This window comes from Schistocerca gregaria, chromosome 2 (assembly GCF_023897955.1).
Source record: "Schistocerca gregaria isolate iqSchGreg1 chromosome 2, iqSchGreg1.2, whole genome shotgun sequence".
Taxonomy (NCBI): domain Eukaryota; kingdom Metazoa; phylum Arthropoda; class Insecta; order Orthoptera; family Acrididae; genus Schistocerca; species Schistocerca gregaria.
The window spans coordinates 392,766,196-392,786,774 of record NC_064921.1 but is presented as its reverse complement, the minus strand read 5'-3'; the positions used below and the strand labels follow the sequence as shown (position 1 = coordinate 392,786,774).

Sequence of the window (20,579 nt, the reverse complement as noted above, 5' to 3'; positions counted from 1 at the left end):
GAAATTTAATACAGTTTAATTTTGTACTGGGATATGTTTTCACTAGAGGTCAAAAAACGTCAAGTGTGGGTAATAATTCAAGTACTCACGAGATTTTGACACTGGTATGAGGGAGTAACATGAACAGCATACTAAAAATCCTGACTGTTTGACAGTGCATATGAGATGGGGTTGCATTTGAAGGCCACTTTTATATGTTTTCTTGAGTAACTCAAAACGCACAGCCATTAGAGTAACTCAAAACACACAGCTATTAGCAAAAGCATATCCCAGTACAAAATTAAATTACTTTAAATTTCCTACCAAAAAAAGTGCTATTTCAATTCTACTCTCGGACAAATAATTTGGGTTCAGAGAGCAAGATAATTTTGATTATGCATTATTCTTATTCTACTGCTGTATTAGTTTTTTTGTATGAGATTTGGATGTTCTTACAAATCTTTCAGGAAGTTCATTTGCTTCGACATGGAATGGTGCAGCTCTCTGAATTTCAGCAACCCTTTGATGAAAAAATTCCTGATGACATTTGTAGCACAGTCAGAAATTTTGAAAACATATCTGTAACTTTCTACAAATGATCCAGCATAGTCCGAGGATAAAGATGACCAGGTTTCTCAAGACTGCGTCCATAGAAAAATTGCTGCAGGGCTGCTGACTGATATTTCAGGCATAACTGGTATTTAACCATCATCACTTCCATGTACTTATCTATGTTTGTCCAATAGCAGTGCTCACTGGCAATGGTTTTGTACTTACAAAGGCCCAGTGACATTGATTTAGCATTTGAATAACTTTCAATTTTAGCACTCCTGGATTCATATTTTTCCTGATTTTGAATGTACCAACCAATGTGATACTTTTGTAGACCGTGAGAACATGTCTCATGTGTCAGTATGATTTATGTTTGGGTTGACTGATTAACATTAATAGGCCACTCTTGTAGAATATATTGTTTTATTTTGGACAACACTGACTCTTTTGGTACTATTTTGAAATCAATGAAATCATTTATTAAAAATTCTCTACAGTGTTGTGACTAATGATACCTCAAGTGAAAAAAAAACAGGGTGAGTCACCTAACGTTACCGCTGGATATATTTCGTAAACCACATCAAATACTGACGAACTGATTTGACAGACCGAACGTGAGGAGAGGGGCTAGTGTAAAAATGCACAGAAGTATGTTTTTTAACACAAACCTACATTTTTTTAAATGGAACCACGTTAGTTTTGTTAGCACATCTGAACAAATAAACAAATACGTAATCAGAGCCATTTGTTGCATTGTAAAATGTTAATTACATCCAGAGATATTGTAACCTAAAGTTGACGCTTGAAACCTCCGACGTTCAGTTGCGTGTTGTAACAACACGGGCCACGGTCGGCGAGCAGCATCTGCAGGGACGTGTTTACAATGATGACCGTGTTTACGAGTGTGGCTGAAGTGCACTGTTGTGGTTTGGTCTAGCTGTCACATTGTCTTCATGTAGCGCTTGCTGCTATTGTTATTCTGCATTCCTCTCCGCACGCAGACCAACTGTAGTACACCGTGATACCAGACGTCTGCGATAGTGTAGTGTTGTAGGAACTGTGACCATGGTGTATTTGAACTCTGAAAAGGCGGAGATGATACTCATCTATGGCGAGTGTCGATGAAATGCAGCTGAAGCCTGCAGGGTGTATGCAGAACGGTACCCGAACAGAGAGCATCCAACGTGCCGCACATTGCAAAACATCTACCGCCAACTGTATGCAACAGGTATGGTCGTAGCATGCAAACGGGTCCGTAACAGGCCTGTCGCAGGAGAAGCGGGTGCAGTTGGTGTGTTAGCTGCTGTTGCCATGAACCCACACATGAGTACACGGACACTGTGAGTGCCGGTGGACTGAGTCAAAGTAGTGTCATGCGCATACTGCATTGTCACCGCTTTCACCCTTTTCATGTGTCGCTACATCAGCAACTACATGGTGATGACTTTAATCATCGAATGCAATTCTGTCAATGGGCATTAACAGAGAATGCGTTGCAGTTCTACCTGTTTACCAATGAAGCGAGTTTCACAAACCATGGGGCAGTGAATCTACGGAACATGCATTACTGGTCCGTGGACAATCCTCGCTGGCTCAAACAGGTAGAGCGACAGCGACCGTGGACTGTAAATGTATGGTGCGGAATCATTGGCGACCACCTCATTGTTCCTCACTTCATTGCAGGGGCCCAAACAGCTGCAACATACATCGCGTTTCTACAGAATGATCTGCCAATGTTGCTCAAAAATGTCCCACTGGAAACGCGTCGACGTATGTGGTATCAGCATGATGGTGCACCTGCACATTCCGCAATTAACACTAGGCTGACCCTCGACAGGATGTTTGACGGGCGTTTCATAGGACGTGGAGGACGCATAAATTGGCCAGCCCGTTCTCCTGATCTTACACCTCTGGACTTCTTTCTGTGGGGTACAGTAAAGGAGAATGTGTACCGTGATGTGCCTACAACCCCAGAGGATATGAAACAATGTATTGTGACAGCCTGCGGCGACATTACACCAGATGTACTGCGGCATGTACGACATTCATTACGCCAGAGATTGCAGTTGTGTGCAGCAAATGATGACCACCAAATTGAATATCTATTGGCCTGACATGTCGGGACACGCTCTATTCCACTCTGTAATTGAAAACGGAAACCACGTGTGTATGTGTACCTCACCCCTCATGGTGATGTACATGTGTGTCAGTGAAAAAGACCAATAAAAAGTTGTTAGCATGTGGACATAATGTGCTGTTCCAGTCTCTTCTGTACCTAAGGTCCATCACTGTTCCCTTTGGATCCCTACGTAATGCTCTCCAATACACACGATCGAACAGCAGAGGAGTGGTACTCAAGCGTCAACTTTAGGTTACAATATCTCTGGATGTAATTAACATTTTACAATGCAACAAACGGCACTGATAATGTATTTGTTTATATGTTCAGATGTGCCAACAAAACTAACGGGGTTCCATTTAAAAATGTAGGTTTGTGTTAACAAAACTTATGGTTTGTATTAACCAAGCACACTAGTCCCTCTCCTCACGTTCGGTCTGTGGAATCAATTCATCAGTATTTGATGTGGATTACGAAATATATCCAGCGGTAATGTTAGGTAACTCACCCTGTTTATCAGCAGAAGCATGGAAGTTTTTATCCTGTCCGACGCAGTTGTAATACCAAGTCAGCATTTTCAGATTGAAATGCAGACCTGAGAACTGTTCCATAACCATAATTTCATAGAAGCAGCGCCCATCATGTCAGCATTGTACCATTCTGATAGAACCACCATTGTTTGATCCACATATAGCAACTTCCGCCCCCCCTCCCCCCCTTAACCATGCACCTTGCCGTTGGTGGGGAGGCTTGCCTGCCTCAGCGATACAGATAGCCGTACCGTAGGTACAACCACAACGGAGGGGTATCTGTTGAGAGGCCAGACAAACGTGTGGTTCCTGAAGAGGGGCAGCAGCCTTTTCAGTAGTTGCAAGGGCAACAGTCTGGATGATTGACTGATCTGGCCTTGTAACAATAACCAAAACGGCCTTGCTGTGCTGGTACTGTGAACGGCTGAAAGCAAGCGGAAACTAAGACTGTAATTTTTCCCGAGGGCATGCAGCTTTACTGTATGATTAAATGATGATGGCATCCTCTTGGGTAAAATATTCCAGAGGAAAAATAGTCCCCCATTCGGATCTCCGGGCGGGGACTACTCAAGAGGAAGTCGTTATCAGGACAAAGAAAACTGGTGTTCTATGGATCGAAGCGTGGAATGTCAGATCCCTTAATCGGGAAAGTAGGTTAGAAAATTTAAAAAGGGAAATGGATAGGTTAAAGTTAGATATAGTGGGAATTAATGAAGTTCGGTGGCAGGAGGAACAAGACTTCTGGTCAGGTGACTACTGGGTTATAAACACAAAATAAAATAGGGGTAATGCAGGAGTAGGTTTAATAATGAATAGGAAAATAGGAATGCGGGTAAGCTACTACAAACAGCATAGTGAACGGATTATTGTGGCCAAGATAGATACGAAGCCCACACCTACTACAGTAGTACTAGTTTATATACCAACTAGCTCTGCAGATGACGAAGAAATTGAAGAAGTGATGATGAAATAAAAGAAATTATTCAGATAGTGAAGGGAGATGAAAATTTAATAGTCATTGGTGACTGGACTTCGAGTGTACGACAAGGGAGAGAAGGAAATGTAGTACGTGGATATGGATTGGGGCTAAGAAATGAAAGAGGATGCCGCTTGGTTGAGTTTAGCACAGAGCACAAGTTAATCATAGCTAACACATGGTTTAAGAATCATGAAAGAAGGTTGTATACATGGAAGAAGCCTGGAGATACTAAAAGGTATCAGATAGATTATATAATGGTAAGACAGAGATTTAGGAACCAGGTTTTAAATTGAAAGACATTTCCAGGGGCAGATGTGGACTCTGACCACAATCTATTGGCTATGACCTGTAGATTAAAACTAAAGAAACTGCAAAAATGTGGGAAATTAAGGACATGGGACCTGGATAAACTGAAAGAACCAGAGGTTGTACAGAGTTTCAGGGAGAGCATAAGGGAACAATTGACAGGAATGGGGGAAAGAAATACAGTAGAAGACGAATGGGTAGCTTTGAGGGATGAAGTAGTGAAGGCAGCAGAGGATAAAGTAGGTAAAAAGACGAGGGCTAGTAGAAATCCTTGGGTAACAGAAGAAATATTGAATTTAATTGATGGAAGGAGAAAATATAAAAATGCAATAAATGAAGCAGGCAAAAAGGAATACAAACGTCTCAAAAATGAGATAGACAGGAAGTGCAAAATGGCTAAGCAGGGATGGATAGAGGACAAATGTAAGGATGTAGAGGTTTATCTCACTAAGGGTAAGATAGATACTGCCTACAGGAAAATTAAAGAGACCTTTGGAGATAAGAGAACCACTTGTATGAACATCAAGAGCTCAGATGGAAACCCAGTTCTAAGCAAACAAGGGAAAGCCGAAAGGTGGAAGGAATATATACAGGGCCTATACAAGGGCGATGTACGTGAGGAAAATATTATGGAAATGGAAGAGGACGTAGATGAAGATGATATGGGAGATACGATACTGCATGAAGAGTTTGACACAGCACTGAAAGACCTGAGTCAAAACAAGTCCCCCGGAGTAGACAACATTCCATTAGAACTACTGACGGCCTTGGGAGAGCCAGTCCTAACAAAACTCTACCATCTGGTGAGCAAAATGTATGAAACAGGCGAAATACCCTCAGACTTCAAGAAGAATATAATAATTCCAATCCCAAAGAAAGCAGGTGTTGACAGATGTGAAAATTACTGAACAATTAGTTTAATAAGCCACATCTGCAAAATACTAACACGAATTCTTAATAGACGAATGGAAAAACTAGTAGCAGCCGGCCTCAGGGAAGATCAGTTTGGATTCTGTTTGAAATACTGGAACACGTGAGGCAATACTGGCCCTACATCTTATCTTAGAAGAAAGATTAAGGAAAGGCAAACCTTCGTTTCTAGCATTTGTAGACTTAGAGAAAGCTTTTGATAATGTTGACTGGAATACTCTCTTTCAAATTCTAAAGGTGGCAGGGGTAAAATTCAGGGAGCAAAAGGCTATTTACAATTTGTACAGAAACCAGATGGCAGTTATAAGAGTTGAGGGACATGAAAGGGAAGCAGTGGTTGGTAAGTGAGTAAGACAGGGTTGTAGCATCTCACCAATGCGATTCAATCTGTGTATTGAGCAAGCAGTAAAGGAAACAAAAGAAAAATTCGGAGTAGGTATTAAAATCCATGGAGAAGAAATAAAAAATTTGAGGTTCGCTGATGATATTGTAATTCTGTCAGAGACAGCAAAGGACTTGGAAGAGCAGTTGAATGGAATGGACAGTGTCTTGAAAGGAGTATATAAGATGAACATCGACAAAAGCAAAACGAGGATAATGGAATGTAGTAGAATTAAGTCGGGTAATGCCAAGGGAATTAGATTAGGAAATGAGACACTTAAAGTAGTAAAGGAGTATTACTATTTGGGGAGCAAAATAACTGATGATGGTCGAAGTAGAGAGGATATAAAATGTAGACTGGCAATGGCAAGGAAAGCGTTTCTGAAGAAGAGAAATTTGTTAACATCGAGTATAGATTAAGTGTCAGGAAGTTGTTTCTGAAAGTATTTGTATGGAGTGTAGCCATGTATGGAAGTGAAACATGGACTATAAATAGTTTGGACAAGAAGAGAATAGAAGCTTTTGAAATGTGGTGCTACAGAAGAATGCTGAAGATTAGATGGGTAGATCACATAACTAATGAGGAAGTATTGAATAGGATTGGGGAGAAGAGAAGTTTGTGGCACAACTTGACCAGAAGAAGGGATCGGTTGTTAGGACATGTTCTGAGGCATCAAGGGATCACCAATTTGGTATTGGAGGGCAGCGTGGAGGGTAAAAATCGTAGAGGGAGAGCAAGAGATGAATACACTAAGCAGATTCAGAAGGATGTAGGTTGCAGTAGGTACTGGGAGATGAAGAAGCTTGCACAGGATAGAGTAGCATGGAGAGCTGCATCAAACCAGTCTCAGGACTGAAGACCACAACAACAACAACATAGCAACTTATGGTTCATGATCTATAAGGAGAATGAATTTTTCGATTTGACTGTAACCCTTTGAACCATTACTGTTGTTTTGGTCATGAATGCAGTCATTCTTTCTAGATCATATTGTTTTTTGTGGTAAGACTATGCCTATTCTGTATTCGAAGCATCAGCAGCAGTAGTTAACATTTTACAGTAGTGTGTGTATTAATGCGGAGTAGATAATAATAATGTCGTGTGACTAGGGCCTCCCATTGGGTAGACCGCTCGCCTTGTGCAAGTCTTTCGATTTGACACCACTTCAGCAATTTGCGCGTCAATGGGGATGAAATGATGATGATTAGGACAACACAACACCCAGTCTCTGAACGGAGAAAATTCTCTGACCCAGCCGGGAATCGAACCCGGGCCCTTAGGATTGACATTCTGTCGCGCTGACCACTCAGCTATCGTGAGCGGACCATATTATTATTATGGGGACAAGATTATTAAACTTTAACTGTTCACTTTTGTTACTGTGTTTGTAATATAGTTGGTAGCTTAGTGAGTATTAATAATTACTGTGACCTCCTTTTGCTTAATGGGCTTCTGAACATGTTGTGGCATGTATTCGACCAGGTTAGAGCAAAAGTTTCACAGTTTGTCATCATGAAACCACACTTTTACCACATTCACTAACATATATTCTTTTGTTGAACAGTCTATTTTACCATGACACCTTTTCACAATACACCCCAAATTCTCAATGAGATTTATGTCTGGTGAACTATCAGGCCACTGAAGAACATTAATGTTGTTTTCTTCCATAAATGTCTTCCCTGGTTTAGAAGTGTGATACAGGATCAGGTGATGTTGAAATGTTCCTCCACTGTCTGCAGAGTTCTAAAGGAATGGCATAGTCCTGCACCTAAGGATTCCCATGTACTTGGTTGAATTCATCATTCCATTGACTGTAATAGTGCCTCAGGGCCACGTGTAGTGAAGAAACTACAAACATTTTCTTTGGGGGGTATTTTACGGTCTGTGCAGTATGCTTAGCTCTCACTGCCTCATGGGTGCCACACATGACATCTCTTGCTCTATATCTTGAACAATAAAATGTGACTCATCACTGAAAATTACACATTTCCAGTCATTGTAGGTCCAAGATTTATATATCTTTATGCCAAACATTTTTTCTTCATGACGGGTGATAGCAACTGCTTCTTTATTGGCTTTATGCCTTTCATCCACAATCTAGAAGCCTATGCCTTAATTTTGAAGAGTCATTTTCATTCCCAGTAGACAATAAATCTCTCTGAAGGTCCTTAATTGTCTTGTGATGATGAATTCTACTGTTTCTAAGTAGAATTTTGTCAGTTCTAGGAGCGGGTTTTTGATTTTTTCTGCATCTGCCTTTCCTCTTTAGAGACAATGAGACATAATCACTGAATGCCCTAGTAAGTCTTGAAATACTAAAGTTTTCCATACCAACAACAGAGGCAATGTTTCTTCTGGCTTAGATGTTTGTTCATGAAGAGCAACTACATGTATTGTTGCCCACTTCACAGGTGAAATGTCCATTTTAACAAAAAGTTTTCCTGTCAAGAACACAGAAATAACACACGCTGTTGGTACACAGACATTCAGATGAACTGGAGGGGACCTACAATTGTTGATCATAGTCACGATAAAATTGGTTACACATAGCCAACTACAATTTCTTGTAAAATGTGAGGTTGTCCCAGTTAATTTGCACACTACTTTAGTTGGATCTATTTGGTGAGAAGTTTTGCATGTTGTAAATTTTGTTTTACATTGTCAAATGCACATTTGAACTCATAATTCCAGATCCATTTTGTTTCTCTTCATAACAGTTTGTTTAGTGGTTCAGCCATGGCTACTGCGTGAAGAATGAATTTTCTATGGTATTTGATATGGCACAGAACAGCACACAATTGCTTGAGACCAGCTGAAAGGTTCTTAATTGTTACAATGTTGGCCTGATGCCTTTTTATGACAAAGTCCGCCTCCAGTAACTGAGTGGTCAGCGCGACAGACTGTCAGTCCTAAGGGCCCGGGTTCGTAGATTTTCTCCACTCAGGGACTGGGTGTTGTGTTGTCCTACCCATCATCATTTCCCTTCGTCCCCATCAACGCGCAAGTCACCAAAGTGGCATCAAATGACTTGCACGAGGCGAGCGGTCTACCCGACGGGAGGCCCTCGTCACATCACATTATTATTATTATTATTATTATTTATGACTAAAGTGTCCTAAGTATTTGACTTATTGCAGAAGGACATCCACTTTGCCTTGTTAAATTTTCATTTGGCTACTTATAAGATCTGAAATATACATTCTAAATTATGTAATTCTTTTCTGGATCTTTACATGAGGCAATGATAGCCGATTTAGTTAGCAGCATTAGGTGCTTGCCTAATTAATTGTTCTAAATAGCACTGGAACAAACTTGGGGCACTGCACTGGTAATCCCTAATGACAAAATTAGGAATTTATAAAATCAAAATGGAGTATTTATGCTGAAACATTTCTCAGTTTCCTCCTCCAAAGGTAGTTATCAAGAGGCATTTTTTAAATCTAGGTTTGAAAAATACATGCTGCCAGATAATTTATACATCAGTTGATCCTGTTTTGAAATTGGATATGGTTTACTATTACCATAAATTCTTAGTGTGCCATTAATTGACTGACTAATTGTTTTATTGGTCTATTTCATCACTTTTGTACATAGCTACAAATTGATATTGGACAAGTCAATTTTTGTGAGATGATGAAATGAGACAACTTCAATTTATGTGATGATTATGAAGTGTATATCTACTACAACATGAATAAGTTTACATATACACAACTTAAAGCAGATATATACATATAGGTTAATGTCTTCATGCTCTTGTCAAGAATTTATATCAGATTTCAAGTTAAAAAGCAAGAGGTTTTTTACAGCATTGTGTTGATCATATCTTACTTTTTTGTAAAAGAAAACAAATTTACATTAAATTATGACACTTTTCTTTGGATTAACAACAATTTCCCTTAATAGTTAGAAAGCAGAGTAATATTTCTCATTTTTGTAGCATCTCTATGATTACAGTTTACAGCTTTTGCATTTGTACAAATGTCTAAGTTTTGTTTTTGCACACTCACTATGCATTTCCACTTTCTCTCATGTTTTGTACTTATGAATTGTTTCATTTTTTGTGATAGTTGGTGTTCAGTGTCCATGATTTCCCTAATGAAATATATAATTTCTTAAATGTATAAGCAAGGTAGTAGAAGAATTTGTAGGTTCTTAAATAGTGGCCTGCATGGTCTTTTAGTAGTTGCATTTCCTGTGGTTCTTACAATTCTTTTTTGGACAATGAGTCAACTTCTGCTCACAGGTGAGCTGCCCCCAAAAATTATGCCATATCTAAACGGTGATTCCACCTGTGTGTAATATATATTTTTATCATTTGTTGAGTCATGCAGCCAGTAAGAATTTTCACGCAATAGCAGGTGGTACTTAATTTCTTATTGATGGAGCTTATATATTTGTCCCACTTTAGGTTTTCATGGATCCATATTCCAAGAAATATAACGCTGTTTACAGTTTCTAATTGTTTGCCAGATAACATTATGACAGGATTTGAGGAGTGTATATTTTGTGTTGCATGTAAATGCATAGTTACTGTCTTTTCTGGATTTGTGATAAGACTGTTTCTGAAGAACCAATCAGTTGTGTGTGATGTGTATACTTTGATTTCATTCCCCAGTTCATCTACAGTCTTCTCTTTTATCAGAATGTTGGTGTCATCTGCAAATTTTACACATGTCTGGGAAGGGGTTGCTGAATTTAAGTCATTTATAAACAGCAGGAACAAGATTGGACCTAGAATGGAACATTAGGGCACACCATATTTAACATTCTGTTTCCCTGACTGAAACATATGTGTGTTGTTTACTTCTTGATATTTAAGTTCCATTGTTTGTTTTCTGCCATTCAGGTATGGTTGTATCCATTTGTGTCCCAGTCCCTGACACCCTCATGTTTCTATTTTGAGAGTAGTAGTGCATAGTTAATGACATCAACAAAAGCTTTGGTGATGTCCAAAAATATAATTGGTTTTTGTACAACTACAATTCCTGTTACACAGTGGCTACTTGTGATTGTTTGAAGCAATCTAGTTTCCTGTTCTAACTTTCCCTTTTAATACAATTGGAATATTGGGTGCTTTACAGAATTTTGGCACAGTGTTCAGCTTCATTGTGATGTGAACTTTGTAGTTTTTAATGCTACTTGTTGTTTCAGAAAGAAATTGTATCATTTTTTGCAAATAGGTTTTGCAACTCTTCATTAAGAACATCAGTGTGACTCTGTGAAGCCTAGTTTATTGAATAAATCAAGACCCAGCAAATGTATTGTTCTCTGCAAGTTAACAACTATAATTCTGGTCTGGTTTGTAAATTTTTTTGTATGCAATATCTGTTATAAATTGGCTGTTGACTAATGTTTGTTGGTTGCTGAAGCTAATAGTGAACTTTGAAATTCAGTTAATTTTGGCAATCCCAGTTTATTGTACACCTGTAAGTTAATTATAAAAATGGAAGAGCCCATGTCAATTTGAAATTTCAGTGGCACTTTATTTACTCAGAATATCACAGATAAAACCTTATATAAGCTGAGAATACAAGTGTTTATTTCATATTCCACATGTGAAATTTTATTTATTTGTGTATGTTCATCTTGAACATAATTTTTACTCTCAGTGTTTTTGTTATGAAGCACTTCCATGTTTGTTAGTGTTATCATGATGCCAGATTTGCTTATTGTTGTGCACTTTATATTTACGAGCATTTTATTTCACAGGAAGAACATTGTGGAGCTCTGAAAAACAGTTTTCACACTTGTGTTTAATAGTTCAGTGCTCACCTTTTAATGTCACCATCTGATGTAAGACCGTAATCATATTCATAATTTATAATATTATGAAAAGGATAAATTGCTACTCATCATATAGCAAAGATGTTGAGTCACAGAGATGCATGACAAAAAGACTGCTAAACAAGTACACTTTCAACCAAAAGGCCTTCTTCTGAATTAGACAGTCTGGCCTTAGCAGCCAGAGACAGTGGTCACATGTGTCTGTGAGTTGTGCTCGCGTGAATATCTCTCTCTCTCTCTCTCTTTGTGTGTGTGTGTGTGTGTGTGTAAGGCATTTTGGTCTAAAGCTTACTTATTTAGCAGTCTTTTTGTTGTACCTGTCTGTGACTCATTGTCTCCACTATGTAACGAGTAGCAATCTATCCTTTTCACACTATTGTCAAATTTGTAAATATTAAGTTTGTGATTTTCAGGTTAGATAGTCTGTGAACATCACCGAGAGATAACAGCATGCATGGAAATCCAGAACAAAATAAATTTTGTAACAAATACTTACCTATGAGGAATAAATGTCACCTGGTTTTTCCCCATGAAAGTCAAACAACAACGCTCACTATATCCTTTTTTTTTATTTGCATCCTGCATTTCACTTTCAAAATTGTAATTTAACTTTTTACAACTTCACTATTTACAACTAAACATTGCATGGTTACAAATTTTATCTAAAACTACCTACATATTAACAAGGACTTAATACAATTACAACTGATACAAGACGAGGTGCTGGCAGAAGTTCAGCTGTGAGGATGGGGCGTGAGTCGTGTTCGGGTAGCTCAGTTGGTAGAGCACTTGCCCACGAAAGACAAAGGTCCCGAGGTTCGGGTCTCAGTCCAGCACACAGTTTTAGTCTGCCAGAAAGTTTCACAACTGATACAATATTACTACCTTGGTGAGAATTAGCACTATCTCAAAATAACCTGACACTGATTTGTTGGGCTCCACTACTGTGCTATGAGTATACTCATAACAATTACCATATTACAAAGTATTGTTGATGTTCTTATGAAAATAAATGTATAATAAAAAGCTACATGTTTACAAATGTTTAGATTCAACATTGAGTTTTACAAAAAGTTGTAACATGTCTAACATTTTTAATTAAATATGTTCTTCTATAAACATTTTTAGAAAGTGAGACACTGAAACACTTACTTAAAAGAAACTTTAAATTACTTTGTAATTAGACAGTTAATGTAGATGCTAAGATACTCAAACATTCTTGCAGAAAAGCTAACAATCTATCATAGTTATTTCATTAGTACATAAAATGCAGTTTTAAGTTAGTTCAGATGTCATAGCATGTTCCAGAACATTTCAGTTAGTAGTTTTACATCAAATAATGTTGGTTTCGTAAGTATAATAACATTTGTAAATCCATGAAAGATTAAAATTATAAAAGTCTAAGTCTCTACAGTAGTTATATAACACTACTATACTCGTAGCTTTGTATTGCTTTCTACACTAATCACAAAGATCTTGTTGTAAACTAGTACTAGTATACAACAGGTGTGTAATGCCCCTTTCTGGAATCTTTATGAATGGCTATAGCCTATAGGAACCCTGTGATGGCTGAACATGGTCATGCAAGCTGTTGTTTGGTCTCTAGAATCTTCGAAAGGAAGCATGTGAGCCAAGGCAAGCATCTGTTCATGTACCCAGATTAAAGACAACATTCATGAAGTAATGGGTTAGTCAAACAAAGAAGATGTTTCTTTAATTTGTTGGTGGGAAAGTTATAATGAGTGTGTCACAAATGAGAGAATCACATAAGACTTTTTATCTTACTCATTTTCACACAGGAATTTGCAGTCTCTTGTGAAGTCCCTTCCATTGTTCTATCCAATCTTTGTAATCTTGTTTGGATTTAAAAGAACACTGCAAAAATTTATGCATGGTTGCTGCAGCTAAAACTGTCACACTATAATCACTGAATTCTTATTATTGTGGTGCCGGAAATTTTCACTCACATTTTTTTCTCATTAGGGCTATACTTGTTTGACCTTTTTATGAGGGCTACACTCCTTTGTCCTCATTGCCAGTGTTTTATGTTGTATTCACCAAATGCACTTGGTGAGCAACATACAAATGCAGCAGGAAAGGAACCCCCCACTGTTCTGTTCTGAGATTGCTTGCTCACAGCAGTTGTACAGAGTTGTCAGAGGGCAATAGTGTTAGGCAACAGTTATGGCAAAAATAGATGGAAACACAGATCAGCATCAGTTTACAATGATTTAAATATAAGAGCATAAAGAATGTGAGTGGCAGTCTAGATCAATGTTCACCTGCACTAATCTTTTTTTTAAAACATTGGTACTGCTCCAGATTCAATGACTGATGACTAACAGCACTTGTATGTCCAGTTTGGCTCTTCTTGACAGCAACTGTAGAATAATTATGAGGCATGGTCCTGTGGAGGTATTATGCTGTGGTACTGTCTAACTGCTGAGAGGAGTTGTGTATCTGTTTACATCCACATTTGGCACATAGATGTCCGTGTGGGAACTATTTGTGTAGTGGAAGATGTAAACACAACATAGTCCTTCACAAGTGTGTCGTCTCTAGAATCAAATCTAAACTATGTTGTGCCTGAGTTGCAGGCAGCTTGGTGCTCTTCAAAGTAGGGTGTGTCCTGCATCTTCTAGAAGATACAGTAATGATTACTGTGCAGTTCCCTTACTGGCTTCTTCCCCTAAAATATCAGAAAAAGTAACACACTTAAGTAGTTTGACGTTGAAGCAAAAAAAATTACTTAACAGTTCACAGTTTGGATTCCAGAACGGTTGTTCAATTAAGAATGGTGTTTTTACATTCACTGACGAGATACATTGCCTGACAAAGACGTGAAGCACTCAAAAATGGAGGAAGAAACAAAATGAACTTCACAAATCAAGAGGGTATATGTATTTCAGAGATTACAAATTTAATTAAATTTACAAAAATCTTAGCAGGATGTGCTCACTTATCAGTATGACATTACACTCTTTCTGGCCTGGATGCATGCACTGAGCTGGTTGGGAAGAGTGTAATGGAGCTTTTTGTGTCTCCTCCTGATACAAGAAGGGCCATAACAATTCCAACTGGTCATTGACATCCTAGGTATTGGCACTGGGATGGAGTTACATGTTCTATTGGAGACAGATCTGTATACCTTTCTTACCACAGAACTATCTCATCATCATGCAAACTGGTCATAGAGAAATGTGCCGTTTGCAGATGAGCACTGTCCTGTTAAAAAACGTCACCACCACACTGTTGATTGAGAGGCAACACACTAGGACACACATGGTGCCCGTGATGTATTGTTGTGTCATGAGAGCTCCCTCAATCACTACCAGCCATTAACAGAAGTCATATCCAATTGGCTCTCCACACCAAGATGCCAGGAGTAACATTGCTGTGCCTCTCAAAAACACTAGAAGAATGGGATCTCTTTCAAGGGCTCACCATTCTCACTGACGGTGGCCATCGGGGGTTGTGCAGAAGCATAATTGGTAGCTAAACACAGTCCACTCCAAAAGCAGCAGTTTGTGTTGTGGTGTCAATTGCAGTCTACGCATGGGGTGGTAATCCCCTAGTCTGGCTGCCGCTAGTCTCCGGCGAATGGTGTTGGTGCACAATACGGCGATCTCCTCTAATGATGGACAGATGCAGTTTGGTTAGATTTAGTTGACTGGAACCTTGACAATAACTATTCCTGCACTTACATTCCCATGCAGTCTACCACTGGGCCACTTCACATCCAAATCCTCCAAAAATCTGGATATTTATGTTGCATAATTGAACCAGCCTACCAAATGCAGTCTCACAATGAGGCTCCTTTCGAACTCTTGTAGGTGCTGATAATGCTGTCTCAACAAATACAGAAACCCTCCATGTCCTTCAGAGTGAACACTCATCTTCTGACACCTTTCACACCTCCTAAATATTCTACCAGGCCTGGCAACAACACTAAATATGAACCATACTATTGCACTCTGGTGGCTGTTCTACCTGTCACAGAGATTTGCAGCTGTAATCATTTACATATCCACCAATGATTGTTCAATCACGATCTTACATTGACATCTGCTTCACTTTTTTCATTGTGCTGTGTTACAAGCCTTAAATTTTTAAAAAAAATTTCATTTGGTATTTTTTTGGATCTTTCCAAGGAGTTTTATTGCAGTTGCTAGAAATCATGATGAACAATCATAACATGTAGGCTTTCATTGCCGGCATCTTCATTACTTAAAACTTCTGGGCTGAGAGGCCATGGTTGATCTGTAAAACTTCTTCTTCCTGACATTTCGTTAGCAACTGTGGGCAACCTCTTCTGATATGAGTCAATGACTGACTGCCAGGCCATGGAGGTCCCATTTATATAGAGGACATAGAGGGTACCACCATGCGTCACGTGGGGCCGGCTGTAAGTCTATCTCTGACTAATGTCATCATTCTCGATTGAAGGTAACTGATTGTCACTTTGTTGGTGCAAAGTCGACCGCCATACCTTGTCTAAGTTTAAGCCTTCCTCTTTTCTATTAAAATTATTGTGGTGTTTCTGAATCTCTATAGCTTCCCTACACATAAGTGCATAACAATGCAATTTTCTGGCTAGCATGCTCATCTCATTAAATTTTATGTCAAGATCACTGTATTTAAAAACATGTTCCGCTACAGCTGATTTGTCAGTATATCCCAGTCAGCGGTTCCTTTTGTGTTTGGTTAAGTGAGTATTGACACTTCTATTCATTGTTCCAATATAAACCTTCCCACAGCTACACAGAATTTTATACACCCCAGGAGTTGCTAAGGGGTTTTGTGGGTCTTTCACCGATCTTAAACAGTCACTAACCTTCTTGGTGGGTCTAAAGATTGTTTCAACTTGAAACTTGGTCAGAACATTCACAGTACAGTTTGTAATATTGTGAATAAATGGAAGAAAAACTTTTCCTGCTGACAGTTGTTGTTGCTGAATGTTGTCAGACACTTTTATTCTGGGATGAGGTGCTCAATCTATCTCATTGTCAACGAATCCATCTTTCTTAAAAGCCGTTCGCAAATGATTTATTTTATCTTACAAATAAACTGGCTCACTAATCTTATTAGCTATGTCCACCAATGTTTTAATGACACTTCTCTTCTGCCTGGGATGATGGTTCAAATATTTATGGAGCTAATGGTCAGTGTGTGTATCTTATCTATGCATTTTATGCCATATGTACCAACAAGAGGACAATCAGATTTGTTAATTATGTATTTTGATGAGTCTTAGGTACATTTTAGAGGGATCTGTCTTGAATACATGGCTAGCAGATTTTCATGCAATGGCCCTTAGTTTACAAGAAAAAAAATTGTGTGCACCTACTATACCCATTGCTGTTGTTGTTGTTGCGGTCTTCAGTCCTGAGACTGGTTTGATGCAGCTCTCCATGCTACTCTATCCTGTGCAAGCTTCTTCATCTCCCAGTACCTACTGCAACCTACATCCTTCTGAATCTGCTTAGTGTATTCATCTCTTGCTCTCCCTCTACGATTTTTACCCTCCACGCTGCCCTCCAATACCAAATTGGTGATCCCTTGATGCCTCAGAACATGTCCTACCAACCAATCCCTTCTTCTGGTCAAGTTGTGCCACAAACTTCTCTTCTCCCCAATCCTATTCAATACTTCCTCATTAGTTATGTGATCTACCCATCTAATCTTCAGCATTCTTCTGTAGCACCACATTTCAAAAGCTTCTATTCTCTTCTTGTCCAAACTATTTGTAGTCCATGTTTCACTTCCATACATGGCTACACTCCATACAAATACTTTCAGAAACAACTTCCTGACACTTAATCTATACTCGATGTTAACAAATTTCTCTTCTTCAGAAACGCTTTCCTTGCCATTGCCAGTCTACATTTTATATCCTCTCTACTTCGACCATCATCAGTTATTTTGCTCCCCAAATAGCAAAACTCCTTTACTACTTTAAGTGTCTCATTTCCTAATCTAATTCCCTCAGCATCACCTGACTTAATTCAACTACATTCCATTATCCTTGTTTTGCTTTTGTTGATGTTCATCTTATATCCTACTTTCAAGACACTGTCCATTTCGTTCAACTGCTCTTCCAAGTCCTTTGCTGTCTCTGACAGAATTACAATGTCATCGGCAAAACTCAAAGGTTTTATTTCTACTCCATGGATTTTAATACCTACTCCGAATTTTTCTTTTGTTTCCTTTACTGCTTGCTCAATATACAGATTGAATAACTTTGGGGAGAGGCTACAACCCTCCCTTACTCCCTTCCCGACCACTGCTTCCCTTTCATGTCCGTCGACTCTTATAACTGCAATCTGGTTTCTGTACAAATTGTAAATAGCCTTTTGCTCCCTATATTTTACCCCTGCCACCTTTAGAATTTGAAAGAGAGTATTCCAGTTAACATTGTCAAAAGCTTTCTCTAAGTCTACAAATGCTAGAAATGTAGGTTTGCCTTCCCTTAATCTTTCTTCTAAGATAAGTCGTAGGGTCAGTATTGCCTCACTTGTTCTAGTGTTTCTACAGAATCCAAACTGATCTTCCCCGAGGTTGGCTTCTACTAGTTTTTCCATTCGTCTGTAAAGAATTCGTGTTAGTATTTTGCAGTTGTGACTTAGTACACTGATAGTTTGGTAATTTTTACATCAGTCAACACCTGCTTTCTTTGGGATTGGAATTATTATATTCTTCTTGAAGTCTGAGGGTATTTCGCCTGTTTCATACATTTTGCTCACCAGATGGTAGAGTTTTGTCAGGACTGGCTCTCCCAAGGCTGTCAGTAGTTCCAGTGGAATGTTGTCTACTCCAGGGGCCTTGTTTTGACTGAGGTCTTTCAGTGCTCTGTCAAACTCTTCAAGCAATATCATATCTCCCATTTCATCTTCATCTACATCCTCTTCCATTTCCATAATATTGTCCTCAAGTGCATCGCCCTTGTATAGACCCTCTATACACTCCTTCCACCTTTCGGCTTTCCCTTGTTTGCTTAGAACTGGGTTTCCATCTGAGCTCTTGATGTTCATACAAGTGGTTCTCTTATCTCCAAACGTCTCTTTAATTTTCCTGTAGGCAGTATCTATCTTACCCCTAGTGAGATAAGCCTCTACATCCTTACATTTGTCATCTAGCCATCCCTGCTTAGCCATTTTGCACTTCCTGTCGATCTCATTTTGGAGACGTTTCTATTCCTTTTTGCCTGCTTCATTTATTGCATTTTTATATTTTCTCCTTTCATCAATTATATTCAATATTTCTTCTGTTACCCAAGGATTTCTACTAGCCCTCGTCTTTTTACCTACTTGATCCTCTACTGCCTTCACTACTTCATCCCTCAAAGCTACCCATTCTTCTTCTACTGTATTTCTTTCCCCCATTCCTGTCAATTGTTCCCTTATGCTCTCCCTGAAACTCTGTACAACCTCTGGTTCTTTCAGTTTATCCAGGTCCCATGTCCTTAATTTCCCACATTTTTGCAGTTTCTTCAGTTTAAATCTACAGGTCATAACCAATAGATTGTGGTCAGAGTCCACATCTGCCCCTTGAAATGTCTTACAATTTAAAACCTGGTTCCTAAATCTCTGTCTTACCATTATATAATCTATCTGATACCTTTTAGTATCTCCAGGGTTCTTCCATATATACAAACTTCTTTCATGATTCTTAAACCAAGTGTTAGCTATGATTAACTTGTGCTCTGTGCAAAATTCTACCAGGCGGCATCCTCTTTCATTTCTTAGCCCCAATCCATACTCACCTACTATGTTTCCTGCTCTCCCTTTTCCTACACTCGAATTCCAGTCACCCATGACTATTAAATTTTCATCTCCCTTCACTATCTGAATATTTTCTTTTATTTCATCATACATTTCTTCAATTTCTTCGTCATCTGCAGAGCTAGTTGGCATATATACTAGTACTACTGTATTAGGTGTGGGCTTCGTATCTATCTTGGCCACAATAATCCGTTCACTATGCTGTTTGTAGTAGCTTACCCGCATTCCTATTTTCCTATTCATTATTAAACCTACTCCTGCATTACACCTATTTGATTTTGTGTTTATATCCCAGTAGTCACCTGACCAGAAGTCTTGTTCCTCCTGCCACCGAACATCACTAATTCCCACTATATCTAAATTTAACCTATCCATTTCCCTTTTTAAATTTTCTAACCTACCTGCCCGATTAAGGGATCTGACATTCCATGCTCCTATCCGTAGAACGCCAGTTTTCTTTCTCCTGATAATGACATCCTCTTGAGTATTCCCCGCCTGGAGATCCGAATGGGGGACTATTTTACCTCCGGAATATTTTACCCAAGAGGACGCCATCATCATTTAGTCATACAGTAAAGCTCCATGCCCTCGGGAAAAATTATGGCCGTAGTTTCCCCTTGCTTTCAACTGTTCGCAGTACCAGCACAGCAAAGCCGTTTTGGTTATTGTTACAAGGCCAGAGCAGTTAATCATCCAGACTGTTGCCCTTGCAACTACTGAAAATGCTGCTGCCCCTCTTCAGGAACCACACATTTGTCTGGCTTCTCAACAGATACCCCTCCATTGTGGTAGCACCTATGGTACGGCTATCTGTATTGCTGAGGCATGCAAGCCTCCCCACCAATGGCAAGGTCCATGGTTCAAGTGAGAACAGCAGTTAAGGTTCATGTCTACCACACTGACGGTACAGTTACAAACCCTGCTTGCAGCTCTCATGTTTCATTGCTTCAAGGGAAGATTCCATAAAAATACATTTTTTGATTCTGCATTAGCTTAGTCACCTTTTTTGACAGGAATGATCAAAGAAGGAATAGTCTTTTTGAATTCAACCAGTTGGGTTTTTTGCCATCGCTTCTGAAAAATATAAGTACCTGCAAGGTATATGCTTTTATTAAATGTCCATTGTGCTCTGCGAATTTGTTTTAGTTGCTTCTGCAATAAATACTGTCCAGAAGTGAATTTGAGTAAGCTGATTCTATAACCTATTCTGTAACAAATGGCACACACAATT

General features: G+C 38.9%; 1 protein-coding gene across 2 annotated transcripts in view; it reads left to right on the top strand.

The window, feature by feature from the left end:
* LOC126321896 (dynein regulatory complex protein 8) overlaps nucleotides 1–20,579 on the top strand; it is a 204,169-nt gene that overhangs the window by 181,424 nt on the left and 2,166 nt on the right. Inside the window, exon 5 of one of the 2 annotated variants that reach the window (XM_049994239.1) lies at nucleotides 11,981–12,048. The exons of the other annotated variant lie outside the window; for it this stretch is intronic. Within the exon in view, the coding sequence (XP_049850196.1) occupies nucleotides 11,981–11,989 (9 nt within the window). The 3' untranslated portion in view covers nucleotides 11,990–12,048. Of the gene's footprint in view, nucleotides 1–11,980; nucleotides 12,049–20,579 lie in introns of those variants that run through there. 2 annotated transcript variants of the gene reach the window in all.